The sequence below is a fragment of the Crocuta crocuta genome, unplaced genomic scaffold (assembly GCF_008692635.1).
Source record: "Crocuta crocuta isolate KB4526 unplaced genomic scaffold, BGI_CrCroc_1.0 scaffold64, whole genome shotgun sequence".
Classification (NCBI taxonomy): domain Eukaryota; kingdom Metazoa; phylum Chordata; class Mammalia; order Carnivora; family Hyaenidae; genus Crocuta; species Crocuta crocuta.
The window spans coordinates 10,980,662-10,997,264 of NW_027530640.1; the positions used below are offsets into that span (position 1 = coordinate 10,980,662).

Consider the following 16,603-nt stretch of genomic DNA (forward strand, 5'->3'; position numbering starts at 1 on the left):
CCATCAAACAGTTGTCACCATAAAAGGGAGACTTATCTGCAAAATGAACTTTTTGTCTTTAAAGGTTATTTGCATCCTATCAGTTTTACTGATACACAAGGTGTAGCTGAAGCAGTAGCTTTTCAAGCAGCTTCTTTATGTGATGCTAAGGGTAAATCTTTAATAAAAAGCCACTAGTTCTTAAGGGGTGCTTTAGAAGTCCTTCAGCAGCTTAGTATCACAATGGGCAAGGGCTGAGAAAGGTGCTAAGTATCTTTCAATATGCCACAAAACAATCCTTCACAAAGAATTAATGTAATCCCACAAGGTTCCCAAGTATTCATGTAGCTGAAAACTTGAACCTAGAATTTATTTTTCTAATGAATCCCCAGAAGTGTTTACATGGGTATTAGGAGCACTTAATTTCCCAGTAATGTAGTGATTGTATAAACAATCTCTTTTACATTAGAACAGCATATGGACTTAAGTATTCATGAATTTCATTTCTAGATAATCACAAAATAAAAGGTATAACTAATCTGATGAGATCTAAGTCCATGTTCTTGATTGACATTATTCCTTTGGGCATGGTATGGGGGCAGTAATCCATGAAAGGAGGAGGGAGTCCATTGGAAGACTACTGGATGGGAAATAAATCTGAACACTTATTAGTTCCTGATGTTACCAAACCACTGAAACCCTAGGGCTCACTACTGGATATGCCTCTTGCAACCTGAAAATAGTAACCCTAGTTTCCATGCTAGAGAAAAAGATTATTGAGTGGATTTCGTTCAGGGAATTAGGAAGTAACAATTCATGTCCTATTCCTGAAGCTAAATCTCAGCCTCACTCCTCACATACAAAAGATCAAGATTCTTTTTTTTTAAACCAAGACTGGATCAAAAAAAGTAATCAACAAGGATACAGGTGCCAGACACAGGCCAGAAGGTAGCTAGAAAAGTATGCCTTAGTAAAGTTATAGAGCCCTATTACTATCTTTTTAAAAGCTGTACCTAACAGCTATTTTCCTGTTATCTAGCTTCTCCTGCCCTAACTCCCAACATGGCCCAGCTGGTTTGCCTTGCAGGGCCTCACTTGAAGAATCCCATGTACACACAGGCTGGTTTAGCAGTTTGTTGACTGGAAGGAACTCATCCCCAAATGGTCTGAGGGGGCATTCCAGATTTATGGCTAAGTACCTTCTTTATTGAGATGGTTTCACCTCTTGAAAATATGGCTACTAAAGCACAAAACAACACTGTTTTTATAATGATCAGTAAATCATCTTCCCCTCCCTTTACATGCAGCTGAAAAATAACTAGGAGCAGAGTACTGTGAACTTTGTATGGTTGGAATTCTCATTAAATGATCATTAACGAACGGTTGCTGAATTTACATATTAAGGAAATTATATATAGAATACTGCAAAAACACAGTAAAAGACAATTGAAATTTGCCCATTTCTGCTCAGGAAGTTTCTTCACTCCCAAGCGTCATATTTTGACTCCAAAGTTTATTGGTATTACTGTTTCTCCTCCTTTTGATCTTCCTTTTGTTCCCCAGTGCCAGAACTTCCAGAGCCTTCTCGCTCAGATGCCATCTGTTAAGAAAATATTTGAGAGTCAATTAAAAGTGGACAGTTTTCTCTTTGATAAACTTAAAATATCCTGCCTGTTCCACTCACCCTCCCTCCTGTACACTATTGGTCGTTTCTGTGAGTCCCTCTTTTTGACTGCCATCACCCTCCCCCCAAAGCAGAGTCAAGAAAGCTGGAAGAGTATTTCCAACTCCAATACTCCCAGTTCTATAAATGGCCACATAGAGTGCCCCCACCAGTAACAGTAATCAACAGCAGTTCTATTAAGATTAAGCTAGGTGCAAATTCATTGAGCAAAACGTCCTTGTACCTTTTTGTATGCCATTTCAAAGAGCTTCAGTGATGCTTGCTGAAGGGAAGATGCTGCTTGCCTTATGTTTTCTCCTGTTTCACTGTCTTTCCGAGCCAGAAGTTCCCTCATTTTGGAAATCTCTTCTTTTAGCTTGTTGCACTTAAAAACAGAACCAAACTCTATGAGTTTCTTATCCCATGTTATGTAGAATAATATTCAGAAACATTAAAAAACAAATTTCTATCATTGACAGAACTCTTTAGAAGTAGATCTCGGGGCGCCTGGGTGGCTTAGTCGGTTAAGCATCCGACTTTCGCTTGGGTCATGATCTCGCGGTTCGTGGGTTCGAGCCCCGTGTCGCGCTCTGTGCTGACTGCCAGCTCAGAGCCTGGAGCCTGTTTCAGTCTGTGACTCCCTCTCTCTCTGACCCTCCCCTGCTCACGCTGTCTCTATCTCCTAGAAATAAATAAAAACATTAAAAAAAAAAATATCAATTTAATTTATAAAATCCCCCCAAATGAAAAATCTGTGTGGAAAATGGAAATAAAAAGCCCAAGAAACAAAAAATACCACTAGATCTCTATCAGGATCCACATAGAAAAACAAACTTCATTGACAATGATGACACTAACTTCTCAAACTATTTTATGAAAGGACTCACTTCATCAGCAGGCAACTGGTCCTTGAATTCTTCCATTTTTGTTTCTGTGTCATGAATGATTCCTTCAGCCATATTAACTGCTTCAACTCGTTCCTAAGAAAAATTAGAAATTTAGTATGAAGACTTCCCAAGCAACCAGTTGGCTGAATGTCCACACTAAGTTAGATAACATGCAAAGCGATACGTAATTATAGGATAAAAACAGAAACTACTGTGGTCTGAAGTAGTCTAGGATGTCTGTAAGTGATTTTAGTTGGGTTGTGTAACATGAGATTTTTGATGTGGAAATTAGATTAAGAAAAGCACTCCACATAAAAGTTAGGAAAAGAAAGGGAGAAGGAACAGATTCAAAGACTAGAAAAATCAGTGATACAGGTCAAAACTCCCACTTTCAACTCCCAGTTGCAGAGGCAGAAAATAATTACCTTCTTTCGTCGGTCTTCCTCAGCATACTTCTCTGCATTTTTAACCATATTTTCAATATCATCTTTGCTTAACCCACCAGAAGACTGGATCACAACTACAGTGAAAAAAAGGCATCTTGTTATTTCCCAGGTAAAATGATTGGCCTCTTTCTCTACTGTATTAAGAAAAAGAATACTCCTGGGGCACCTGGTGATTCAATTGGTTAAGCATCCATCTCTTGATTTCTGCTCAGATCATGATATAACATTCATGACTTCAAGCCCCAGGTTGGGCTCTGTGCAGTGTGGAGCCTGTGCTCGTTCTCTTAAATCTAAACTCCACCAAAATTTAAAAAAAAAAATCCCATTCAGAGTAGTCGATCTGAAATCCACAAAGACCATTTGTTCTGCCTGCCTACCAAAACGTCCGCAATCCAGAAGCCCAGTGTTTGCCCATTTGTGGTAATAAACACAGCTGTTAATGTGATCTGATGACCAAGAAGAAAAGGGGCAAAGAGGACTCGTCCTCTCCTGAGGCTGGAAAACACATGCACAAACTAGAAGGTCTAGTTTTCAAACAAAGGAACTTCAAGGTCCCCTGCCTCTTACGCGTCTGATAAATAAGAGCACTTACTCTGCTGCTCACGTCCTGTGCCCTTATCTTTCGCTGAAACATGTACAATCCCGTTGGCATCAATGTCAAATGTAACTTCAATCTGAGGGACTCCACGAGGGGCTGGGGGAATTCCAATCTAAAATAAAATAGATAAATACGCTACTTTAAGCTCCTCTTATAAGAGGTCTGGTGCTCTATTTCCTAACCTATATATATAGTCATCTGGGTAAAGGAACTTGTTCCTGGGAGCAACAAACAATACTTAAACACAAATTTATAAATAAGGATAGTAGTTTCATTGCTACCTGAAGCAAACAGGGCTTATGCCAGTTAAGGCTGGCTACAGCAAGTAACCATAATGACTGTGTATACCTAAGGAACACACTGAATGAGAGGAAAACTCTGATTTTTCACTTCACCAAGAACCAATAAACAATGCTGACTAGGAGCCAATATCAAATGTCTTCAATTAACAATTGGGAATTTTTCCTAACTAACATTGTATTTCCCTGACTCTTATATTCCTAAGGCATCAGGAACAAGTGAGACCTTCAGGAAAAACTCAAGCCATTTGTATCCAGCTGCAAATTTCATCTGTACACTAAGGTAACACAGACAAGGTTCCTGTGTTTTAGTTTCAGCAATGTTATTAAGAATTATAATTTAGTCTAACTTTATAAAAAAAAAAAAAGCAGCACAGTAGTCAGGATACTTGATACTTACCAAAGTGAACTGTCCAAGAAGTTTGTTGTCTCCAGCCATCTCTCTCTCACCCTGACACACTTTAATCTCCACTTGAGTCTGACCATCAGCAGCCGTAGAAAACACCTAGGAGAGGGAAAAAAAACCTCTTGGTTGGGCTACCTACTCCCCTTATAAAAGTGCAAGCCACAGAAAGAAATTCACATCTCAACTCTTAAGAATCCATGTTCAGAACAAAGGCTTTTGTTTTTGCAGGGGAATAGGATTAGTACAGCCCAAGGGTATACAACAGCTATTGTTTCAGCTAAGCAAATGCACTATGCAAAGATGCAACTTTTGCAAAGGCGGCCTCAAAAGGAACTAAAATAATGAGATACTGAAACATGCTTATCTGAGGAAACTGGTATGGAGACATGATCTGTGTCTTATACTCAGTCACAGGATGCCACCACATAGTTTTCTTCAGAATGATGTAATGACATCACTGAACAAATAGCAACAGCCATTAGTTATAGCAGCTTTTCAGAAAAACAACAAAATTGGGAAAGCCAGGAAATAATTCTGAATCCAAGTCTGAGCAAGCCATTGTCCAAATATTCCTGGCTTGATATCTCAGGATCTCCATCAGTCACTCGTAAGACAAGCACCCTCCCCTAATCTTGGCAGGGCATTCTTTTTTACGGTCTTTGAGAACAGAAGACAACAAGGAATTCAGACCCAAATGATGAGGCTCCTTTTGGAGAGTTACTTTAATCCTGTAAAGGAGACCACTAAATTTCCCTAAAATCATTACTGCCAGCTGACAAGTAAAGAGAACATTTTCAGGAACAAACAACAAAAAAAGGTAACAAAAAGCAAGATTCTTAGCACCCACATTCACCTAGTATGGACTGAAAAACAAAAAGCAAAGTTGTCTAGAAAAAGCTCACAAAAGTGGGTGTAATCACATCCCTCACAGAACCTATATCCCTGTGACAAGGGAGGAATAGGTGACTCTTACCTGGCTTTTCTTGGTTGGAATAGTAGTGTTTCTGTTGATAAGTTTGGTAAAAACCCCTCCCAGAGTCTCAATACCCAGAGACAGGGGAGTGACATCCAGGAGGAGCACATCTGTGACATCGCCAGCTAACACACCTCCCTGAATAGCAGCTCCAATGGCCACAGCTTCATCAGGATTGACTGCTTTGCTTGGGGCTCGGCCAAAGAGATCTTGTACAGTCTGCTGAACCTAAGCCATTAAGAAAAAAGAACCTGTCACCCACTACCAAGGGGAACTACCCAAAGAAGCGAAGAGAGTACATATGTCCCAAAACCACAAATCTCAGGATAAGCTGCTTCAAATCCAAGAATGTTCATTTGTTACTATTTCGTATTTGAGTTAAGGACCTAGGTGTGTCAAATAGGGGTAACACTCAAATCATTTGCTTTTCACTGTCCTTTTTAAAAATTTTAACTTATTTTTAGAGAGACAGCTTAAGCAGGGTTGAGGAACAGAGAAAATGTCAAGCAGGCTCCATGCTCTGTGTGGAGTCTGATGCAAGGCTCAATCCCACGACCCTGGGATCATAACCCGAACTGAAATTAAGAGTCAGACGCATAAATGACTGAGCCACCCAGGCGCCCCATTCACAGTTGTTTTAAATTTGAGAAGTATCTGGGTAAGCTTTATTATCGGGTTTCCTATACAACATATTAAATTAGAAACCCAGGGTGCAAGACATCAAGACTTAGATATAGTTCAATTCCCCTTCTAAACATCAACTAAAAAACACCTTAAAAGCAGCAGTGGTAATTCAATAATTCAACATTGGTGCTCATGCGAGACGTGTTCTCTCCAGCTTATTTTACTGATGTTAGGAGAAAGTGCTACTTAAATAGCATCTGGGGTAATTTGTTAACATAAAGATATTTTCCTGGTCCATAGCCTTTTTTTCTCCATTGTTTATTCTATGCATGTGTTCCTAAGCCCATGAATTCCAAAGGAAATTTTACTATTCCATTCAAGCTATACAGCAAGAACTGCACCTTCAACAGGTTCTGTGCTCAGTCATTAGTTGTCTACACACTCATCTTATCAGAATGATGTGTTGATTAATCAAATGCATCACTGCACAAATCTCTGCTGAAGCTATGCAGTTAGAAACCCCAAACACTACGCTGCAAAGACACGTATCCAGAATTGATTCTAGAGACTAGACAGTACCAAGGTTTTATGTTCTCTCTGATCTCAAACTCTGAGAAATGTTTTGTTTATAAAAATATTCCAAGAATGAAGTTTGGGATCCTCCATGCTACCACCCAAAGATATTTTGCCCTTCCCATCCTTTTTCTGAAACCCTTTATAAAAGAGGCCACAAAAGACCTCTAAGTGAGGGCACAAATTTCCTTCAAAGATCCTTTCAGGTCACTGTGGCAGAAAGGCCATGTACTAATGTTCCTACACAAATCACCTGTCCAGAGGAAACATTACGTGCTTGCCCTCTCTGCTATTCATGTGACAGATTCCATGGGTCCATACCTTGGGCATCCTAGTCATGCCACCAACAAGAATCACTTCTCCTATGTCACTCTTGCTGACTTCTGCATCCTGCATGGCTTTTTGGCATGGGGCGATTGTCCTCCTGATTAGATCAGTAACAATCCCTTCAAACTGAGCCCGTGTCAGCTTCATATTCAAATGTTTGGGTCCAGAAGCATCCATTGTAAGATATGGCAAATTGATGTCGGTCTGCAAAGAAAATAGGGAGAGCAATAGTAGAGGTTTGGTTATTCCTACAACTAAATAAGACCATATCCTTATGAGGAAGACTTTCAAAGCTACAGGGAGAGTACACCCACTTTAACAGCCACCAGTAACAATGACTCTTCAAGATTCAACCTATTATCACAGTGGGGTGCCTGGATAGGGCAGTGGATTAAGCATCCAACTTTAGCTCATGTCATGATCTCAGAGTTCATGAGTTTTAGCCTTGCTCCAGGGTCCGTGCTGGAGATTTTCTCTCTCTGCCCCTGCTCATTTGCGCACCCCACTCACAAAATTAAGAAGATTCAACCCATGATTTTCCCAGAGGAAAAACTTTAGAATCTGTTATCAACAATGAAGAATGGAATAGTGGGGCTCCTGGATGGCTCGGTTGATTAAGGTGACTGAGTGGCTCAGCCAGTTGTATCCAAATGTTGATTTCGGCTCAGGTCATGATCTCACAGTTCTTGAGTTTGAGCCTTTTATCAGGTTCTGCTCTGACAGGAGCCTACTTGGGATTCTCTCCCCTTCTTTCTCTGCCCCTCCCCTGCTCTCACTCTCAAAATAAAGAAAAAAATTTTTTTAACCAAAAACCAAAACATCCAGGTTCAAGAAGAAAAAAAAAAATCCTAAGTTTTTCCCACACTGCATCACCCAGTGTTGGGTGAGCAAATCAACAACTCAAGGAGTCACAAGCTCCACGTTCCTGCTACCACTTGAGGACCCAGAAACAAATCTGCCTTCTATCTTGTTGCATCTCTGACTGAGAACTAACATGCTTTATACAGTTCTATTAGTGCTTAAGGCAAAGTGAAACTTCACTACTCAGAACTGGAACAACACTGGAGCAAGAACTGACACTCTAATGCTATCAGAGGGAAATGTGCCTCAAGTGTATATACCCCAACCTTCGGCCAGGTTTCATAGCTCACTTTCTGGATTGCAGATCCAAATAATTAAATCAATTAGAAACTCACACAAAGATGTGTCTTAAGTGAGGACATTAGCAGTTCTGAGAGAATCCTTTTATTTCTAGGCTAGTGATTTTAATTTTGCACACTACTAATTCTANCCCCAATTCTATATTTTAAAACCAGTATCTTGGGGTGCCTGGGTGGCTAAGTTGGTTAAGCAACTGATTTCACCTCAGGTCATCATCTCACAGTTTGGTAGTTCGAGCCCCACAAAGGGCTCTGTGCTGACAGCTTGGAGCCTGGAGCCTGCTTTGGATTCTGTGTCTCCCTCTCTCTGTTCCTCCCCTGCTCATGTTGTATGTCTCTGTCTCTCAAAAATGAATCAACATTAAAAAAAAATTTAAATCAGCATCTTTAGGGGCACCTGGGCGGCTCAGTAGGTTGAACGTCCAACTTCCACTTAGTCTTATCTCATGACTCATGGGTTTGAGCCCTGCATCTCACAATTTTAAGATTGATCCCAAGTCAAGCTCTGCACTGAGTATGGAGCCTGCATGGGATTCTCTCTAACCCTCCTGTGCTCATGTACTCTCTAAAAATAAACTTCAAAAACAAAAGAAATATACACTGCTCCTTTGTTCACAGACAGGCTTTTACCGCCAACCAGAAAACTATAAAAGATTAGATAGAAATTACACCAATTAGAATACGCCATTCAAATAAACTAAGGCTGAAAACATCAAGACTGTTGGGACTCATCCATATCCCACCTGCACAGATGAAGAGAGTTCACACTTAGCCTTCTCAGCAGCTTCTCGAACCCTCTGAAGTGCCATGTTGTCTTTGGTCAAATCAACCCCTGTCTACAAAATGAAAACATGTAATACTAATGTTAAAGAGGTAATGAATACTATTTAAATTACAGTGATAAAGTGTAACTTAAAGCCGTATCTTTATGAACAAACATGAATCACTCACTACCCTTAGGAAATCTGTAGGAAAAAGAAATCTTATTCTTCACAGACCATCTGTGCCTGGAGTCAGAGGGCTGATCCAATCTTAGTTCTTCCAGCCACTGTGTTCTGGCTGAAAACAGGAGTGCCCATAATTCCTTTTTCAATATCATACGGTGTACCATAGCCACTTTAATGAGGATATGTTGTGGATTCCTAAGCTGAAGCTACAACAACCAGAATAGTTCAGACCACCCGTGAAACTGAAATTCACTTCTTTCAGTGCTCTTTTCCATGTTCTATTAAGGGCAAAAAATCATAAGCAAAGAAAACAATCATCCAAATAAATTCTCAACATCCCAACGTCTACATATGAACTATACTGGTAACCAACCTCTCTCTTGAACTCCTTCACAATGTGTCGTAACAAGGCCTGGTCAAAGTCCTCACCACCCAAGAATGTGTCTCCATTGGTAGACTTCACCTCAAACACTCCTTTCTGAATTTCCAGGATAGAAATATCAAAAGTTCCACCACCTAAATCATATACAGCAATTCTATAAAGAAAAAAAGGCAGCCTTAAGGAGTCAACATCTATTACTAGGGTATAAATTTTCACAACCCAAATACATAAACCTGGTCATTTCCCATGTGGTAAATTATAAAATTGGTAACTGCCTAAATGATGTGTACATGAGCATGAGGTTCTAATAGCTATTTGAGAAATATACAGGTGAAATATATTTTTAAAAGCAAAACTGGGGTGCCTGAGTGGCTCAGTTGGTTAAGTGTCTCTGGCTCAGGTCATATCTCAGGGTCTGTAAGTTCAAGCCCCATGTTGGGCTCTGTGCTGACAACTCAGAGCCTGTTTCGGACTCTGCGTCTCCCTCTTTCTCTGTTCCTTCCCTGCTCATGCTGTCTCTCTCTCTCAAAAATAAACATTAATTCAAAAAAAAAAAAAAAAGCAAAGCTGACAATACCCAATCACTTTTTCTTTGAAGCAGGCTCCATGTCCAGTATGGGGCTTAAACTCCCAACCCCAAGATCAAAAGTTCCGTGTTCTACCAACCCATCTAGCCTGACCTCTCCAAAACTATGCTTTTGATTAAATATTTGCCAGGATGCCTGGGTGGCTCAGTCAGTGGAGCGTCCAACTTCAATTGAGGTCATGATCTCACCGTTCCTAAGTTTGAGCCCTGCGTCGGGCTCTGACAGCTCAGAGCCTGGCGCCTGCTTCCAATTCTGTGTCTTCCTCTCTCTCTGCCCCTTCCCTGCTCGCGCTCTCTCTCAAAAATAAGTAAACATTAAAAAAATTTTTTGAATACTTGCCAACATGCATACCAAAGGGGGAAAAAAATGACCAAAGCCCAATACTTTCATGGAACCATGAACATAGTCCCACAAATCTAGGTGGAGTTTACTGTGTAAACTTACATTTTATCTTCTGATTTGTCTAGACCATAGGCCAGAGCAGCAGCTGTAGGTTCATTAATTACCCGAAGCACATTTAGTCCAGATATTTGGCCAGCATCTTTAGTGGCCTAAAGAAAAAAGAAAAAAGGATTTTCCACCCTGTGTCCTAAATACCACTAATACAAGCTTGATGTTTTCAGAATTCCAAATGAACTCACCTGTCTCTGGGAGTCATTGAAATAAGCTGGAACTGTGATCACAGCATTTTTTGCTGTATGTCCCAAGTAATTTTCTAGAAATGAATCAAAGAATGAAATACATTCATGACATTCTGTCTAATGAAATAGGTAAAAGAATTACTAATGTAGCCTAACAATCTGGGTCATCCTCTTGGAGCCACAGGCAGCACTCATCATTTTTTTCAAATGTGACCTAACACACAGAGAGACCCTGCAGGAAAACACTCCAATTAAAACAGTGGTTGAAAACCCAAGCTCTCACCTTTAACATTACCGTAAAAGCTCCCTAGGTATAATGGCCTATTCTTAGACTTAAAATAGCCACGAGTATCACCAAATACAAAGTTTTACCTAACAGAACCAAAAAGTTAATATGTAGTCTTTCAGCTTTCAATATAAAACACCACTCCTCTATATTGCAAAAGATAAACAAGCCTGTTAGGAAAACCTTAAAGACAAATTCACTATGTAAGGAAAATGTGGGAAAATGTGGAGAGAAACAACGTTCAGCCAATCCTAGGTTTTCTGGATAACATTCACCCCAGACCCACCCAAGGGACTTATATACCCAAGGGAGTATGTAAGTTAGGAACCATCCAAGTCTTCAAACTTGAGAGATAGGAACCAAACCTTCTTACCTGCAGTCTCTTTCATTTTCATCAACACAAAAGCTCCAATCTGACTTGGAGAATAGAGTTTTCCATGAGCTTCGACCCATGCATCTCCATTGGAGGCACGGACAATCTTAAAGGGCACATTTTTACTGAAAAACACAAAAATTTTATCTTATAAAAATGTGCCAGCGCAACATACTGTGACAAGGCTATCCTATACCATCAATGTCCATCTTTCATCCCAAGAGATCCATGGCCAACAAATGAGGACTTCAGAAATCCATCTAATGCTGTTTCAGATTCTGTATCTCCTCTCTGTGACCCTCCCCTGCTCACGCTGTCTCCCTCAGAAAAAAATAAAACATTAAAAAAAAAAATCAATTTAGCAAAAACATTTAGAAAGCAATCATTAATGTCTAAAAACATCCTGGTTACACCTGAAGATTCTACCAAACAGAAGTTTTGTGCCCCTTCTTTGGAAATTAATATTAGAGTTACCAATGACCCAGCAAGTCCATTTACTAGGAATCTAAGACAAAAAAATGACAACAGATCCTCACAAAAGCCTGTATGTCAATTTATGGCAGTATTCTTTAAGTTTATTTATTCTTTTCAGTGATCTCCACACCCAAGGTGGAGCTTGAATCCACAATCCCAAGATCAAGAGTTGCATGCTCTTTTGAGTCAGCTGGGTACTCTTTTTATGTTTTATTTATCTCTGAGAGAGACAGAGAGCGCACGAGCAAACGAGAGGGTCAGAGAGAGAAGGAGATATGGAATCTGAAACCGCCTCCAGGCTCTGAGCTGGCTGTCAGCAAAGAGCCTGGCGTGGGGCTTGAACCCAGGAACGGTAAGATCATGACCTGAGCTGAAGTAGAATGCTTGACAGACTAAGCCACCCAAGCGCCCCCCTGTGGTAGTATTCTTAACAGCCTCCAAATGCCCATTTACTGACAAATAAACAAAATGCTGTATATAATTGACCCTTAACAGAGGTTCTAACTGCACCAGTCCACTTACATGTGTATATTTTTTAATCTATACAGTACTGTAAACATGTTTCCTCTTCCTTATGATTTTATCTAATAAACTTTATTGTAATACGGCATATACTATATACAACACCTGAGTGTTACTTAACTCTTTATGTCATCAGTAAGGCTGTGGTTGACAGTAGCCTTTTAATAGTTAAGTTTCTGGAGAATGATAAGTTTTACATAGATGTTCAACTGCATGAAAGGTTGGCACCACAATTGTTCAAGGTTAACTCTATGTCCATACAAGTTGATGGGCATGAAAAGGAATGAAGTACTGACGTGTGTCTTAAGACACAAAAAATTCTGTAAACATAGCTGATTGGCACATGATGGGGCCCATACCATCATCTGCCTTATGAATTTAACACCAATTTATGTGGTCCAAAAATGACTAGCCAAATCTTCATGTCAGATTAATATATAGCAATGATCTAATATGTGAAGGCAGAAGCTAATGTTTTTGAAAGAGGTATCCTTTTGGTAGGGCAGAACTTGCCTCTAGGGACAACATGTAAAATTACTAAGGTAAGATGCTTTAAGGATCTTGTTGAAACCATTCCTCTGTGTGGCCTCTGGAAGTAATTATGATTTTCCTATTACTCACATATCTTTCTGTACTTCAGGGTCCTCATATCGCCGTCCAATGAGACGCTTGGTGGCATAGAATGTGTTGTTTGGGTTGGTGACAGCCTGTCGCTTGGCTGGCATGCCAACAAGTCGCTCACCATCTGCTGTAAAGGCCACAACTGAAGGTGTGGTTCTGGCACCTTCAGCATTCTCTAGCACCTAAAACTCCCAAAGTAAGACAGAGAATGAGGTTCCAGTCACCACCACTGTCTTTTTTATCAATCATTTTAAGACACAAAAAAGCTGCCAACCACAAAACAAATGCTCAAGTACAGCAGTAATAAGCATGCTTTTCTGCTCTGTGAATGCTGATAAAGTAAGTACTTACTACTGGAGACAGATGTAGATATTTAAAGTATTTTTAGTCCTCCATTTTGAAATAAATTGTAACTAAAAACAAAGGAAAGATCATCTTTCCTTCCATATGGGGAATTAAATCTACTTTAAAATTTTTTTGTGCTGGTTATAAATATCATGCATAGGTAAGAAATTGCCAAGAAACCATTCAGGAATCCCAGCTAAATCTTGAGAAGAATCCAGTGGGAATAAACGTTTTAACAAACTAAGGTCCTTCAGGGGAACAACCTCTACCACACCAAGAGCTTCTAAGATGCAGCCTATGTGGTATGTGGAGCTTCACTTGCTTCTAGACTCTTCCTGCACCTCCAACCATGATTCAACTGACTTACAGAAATGTAGGACTCTGATTATAGAAATAATAGCACAAGTCATCCCAATTGGTGCTAACAGTAACTTAATGTTAGGACACACTTAAATCCTGGCAAGTCAAATCCATTCATTTTACAGCACACTACAGTTAAGCACAAAGGTTCACCTCAAAACAATCTTAAGAACTTAAACGCAGCTTTTAAAATATCCCTTATCTGAGCCAAAGGGCACAGAAAGCCAGAGAGGCTACTAACTAATATAAGATCCAGAACTTCCAATAGTGCTCACCTTTGCTTGTTTACCTTCCATAACTGCCACACAGGAGTTGGTAGTGCCCAAATCAATACCAACAACTGCTCCCTTGATTGCTTCTGATCTGCAACACATTTAAAATAATGCTATGGTTATTTTACCATTAATAGTGGTCTCCAGAATGGTAGCAGAAATACTAAGAGTACTTGATATTGTGGGAATAGTGACTCATTACATAATCTATAAATTAGATACATCACCTTTTTCTCAGTTAAAAGTTAACCACAAATTTAGAGACCACCATTGTAGGGTTTAACATTTATTACCTCTTAAAGGAAAGGAAGTTACACTTACGCATAGTCCCGCCTTGAAACAATTCTAAAAGCCTCATGACTAAGGCCATTCCAGCCATCCTAAAAGGAAAAGGAAAAAAAAAAAAATCAACATGAAAACCAGAGCTTGTTCCCATTATTCTTCTGAAGAACACAAAGTTTGAGATTTTCATTCTGGTTAACAGTATACCGAAAAACAAAACCTAATATGAGATACTGTGGTACTTAAACACCCAACAAATTTAATCAAATACGAATTTTCTTAACATGGGAGGATAAAAAACATGAAAACTGTCTTGAATTACATTTTTTTACAAGACTGAATTACAAGATTTTCTCAACCTCGGCCCTAGTGATTTCTGAGCCAAATCTTTGTTGTGGGGCACTGTTCTTTGTACCGTAGGACTTTTTTAGCAGCATCCTATGCCTCTCCTGCTAGAAGCCAAGAGGCTCCCCAAGTTTAACAAATTATCTCCAGATACTACCAAATATACCATGAGGAGGCAAAACTGTTCCTGGTTGAGAATCACCTCTACAAAACACCACTCAGATATTTCTTAATTTCATTGTCAGCAGCAAAAGTTTACAAGTACCCAAGCCCAACCTAGGTATACATTGCAGCTGCGGATTTAAATCATTCAGAAACATTTCTGGAATTTGCCAAACAAATGCCTTAGGGGGAATAGGACTGGCAATCTCGAGAGTCAGTTTTGAGAAAAAATTTCAGAAATTGCCCCCAACCAGGATCTAATCTAACCTCAGTATACTTCCAAGCCTTCTTTATAACCCCACGTTGAGTGCAGACACCGTTCCCGCTCTCCAAAAATACGTTTGGATAATGAGCAACCACTCCATAACTATTTCCTGATCTGTTTTTTTCCGAAATAATAAAAAATACAACCTCATACCATGGACTCTTAGAGAACTACATACAAGTATTCCTAAACAAGAAAATCTGCGCTTGACTTCTGATTCACTGAGATGCTTTTAAAAGGATGAACCTCCTTTTCAAGGATAACGGGGTCCATACGCACAACGTATTTACAAGAGAATAATCGTCCTTCGATTTGTACATGTAAATAATGGCTAAAATAGCGGTTCCCACTCAACTAAAATTTGCGTTCCTCACCGCCAAGGATAAACCCGTGCAATCAGCCAGGCAACAGGCAGTCAGGAACACTATCCGCTACTTCCTAGAATAAAACTACACTCTTGCAGGGGTGTGACTCAGCAGAGCTCGAAACGTGGAAGCAGAACCGAGTTAGACCTTAAACCCGTAACAGTGATTACTGAAGACCACTTATCTTCTCTCCTGATCTTTGCTGGAGTACTGTTCCCGAAGGGCTAGGCCTGTCGTAGCAGGTCAAGGCCGTGAGCTCCCCGGAGAAGGCCTAGCAGTTCCTCACCTTGTGGCGGGCGGCTGTGGGGCCCCGGGAGGCTGCGGCGCCGACAAGACGAGCTGCTGCGGCCCGGCTGGCACTTATCATGGCGGCTAGAGGGTGGAAGTACGAAGCAGCAAACTCGCTCGGACGACCGGAGCTGCGCGACGCGGTAGTGCTAGCGCTTCTGGAAACCTCCAACCACGTGGGGTGGGGGGCGGAGGTTAGTTGCTCAGGCCTGGAGGACCACTCTTCCGCTGAAGCGCCGCCCGCGCTGCCTGACCAGAGACTACGTGACCGCTGCTCCCGGAGTTAGGGCATATGGCTAATACGCATCGCAGCATGATGCTTGAAAAAATCGTGACCTTTCGTTCTGGCTTCAGGAGGTCTGGACTCCGTGAGTGGCGAGAGGACTAAGAGAGGTTTAGAGGCAGCACTTTGGGCAGCCCCGGTCCTCGGAAGCAGGAAAGACTCAAGGTCACACGGATAAGTTGCGAACCGATTACAGTGTCCTTGCGTCAGTTGCGTGAGAGGAGGGGCCTGCTGCGCCTGCGCAGCCAGCATCCTGCTGCGCGCCTACGGCGCATGTGCGCAGGGAGTAGTGGAAACCGGGGGAGTACAGCATTCATTGGATGCTTCAGCGCATGTGAGTCTGAACCGGATTGTAGCTGGGGCGAGCCAGCGCGAGACGGCGCGCCTGCACCGTTCACCAGTGTGGTCGTTTTCCGCGCTCTAGTTTTTCGAGTAACGGCGCCATCTTATTCTGGGCTTTTGTTCACTGAAAATCTCTGGATCAGAACAGATTTGTTGGTCGGCTCCTTCTGTTGTTCATTTTTCGGTTACCTATTGCCGGCCATTTGAATTACACTTGGGTCTGCAGATCTCAAATTCATGCCATTTACCACGGGGATCTCTGGTTTCGAGCTACTAAAGCAGCCTTTCGTTCATATTTTATCGTGCAGACCCTCAAAAGAAAAAATACTTCAGCTTAGGTTCTTTAGCCCTCGCTCTCCCGCCCCCGCCCCCTCCCCCTCCTCCCCTGCTGTACTAGGCCTCACTGAAGCTCCTTAGTCACGTCTCAAACCTTCTGGTTTCCAGGAACAGAGACTGGGCTCTGTAACGAGATGTCAGGGGCCACTGCACAGTGACCAGTATCAGTTTTGCAAAGAGGAGTCTCTGA

At 41.1% G+C, this 16,603-nt stretch overlaps 1 protein-coding gene and 1 non-coding gene across 2 annotated transcripts; both read right to left on the minus strand.

Annotated features, from left to right (window-relative positions):
* Nucleotides 1-328: 328 nt before the first annotated feature.
* HSPA9 (heat shock protein family A (Hsp70) member 9) lies at nt 329-15,632 on the minus strand. The gene is made up of 17 exons (XM_077768725.1): nt 15,451-15,632; nt 14,067-14,125; nt 13,749-13,836; nt 12,769-12,950; nt 11,152-11,276; nt 10,493-10,566; nt 10,296-10,402; nt 9,256-9,418; nt 8,679-8,771; nt 6,770-6,979; nt 5,252-5,479; nt 4,273-4,377; nt 3,568-3,685; nt 2,955-3,049; nt 2,530-2,622; nt 1,887-2,027; nt 329-1,579 (listed from the first exon to the last, which is right to left on the minus strand). Exons 1-17 carry the CDS (start codon nt 15,529-15,531, stop codon nt 1,502-1,504), a joined length of 2,040 nt encoding a protein of 679 aa, XP_077624851.1. The 5' UTR covers nt 15,532-15,632; the 3' UTR covers nt 329-1,501.
* Nucleotides 6,290-6,364, minus strand: LOC144235428 (small nucleolar RNA SNORD63). The gene has a single exon (XR_013336207.1). It is a non-coding gene; the product is annotated as a small nucleolar RNA SNORD63 (small nucleolar RNA).
* Nucleotides 15,633-16,603: the final 971 nt, after the last annotated feature.

Coding starts and splice junctions, on each gene's coding strand:
- HSPA9 (XM_077768725.1), bottom strand. CDS start 15,531: ATGATAAGTGCCAGCCGGGCCGCAGCAGCTCGTCTTGTCGGCGCCGCA. Junction 5,480..6,769: donor GCATGACTAGGATGCCCAAG/GTATGGACCCAT, acceptor TTAATGGCTTAG/GTTCAGCAGACTGTACAAGA. Junction 1,580..1,886: donor TTGAAATGGCATACAAAAAG/GTACAAGGACGT, acceptor TTTTCTTAACAG/ATGGCATCTGAGCGAGAAGG.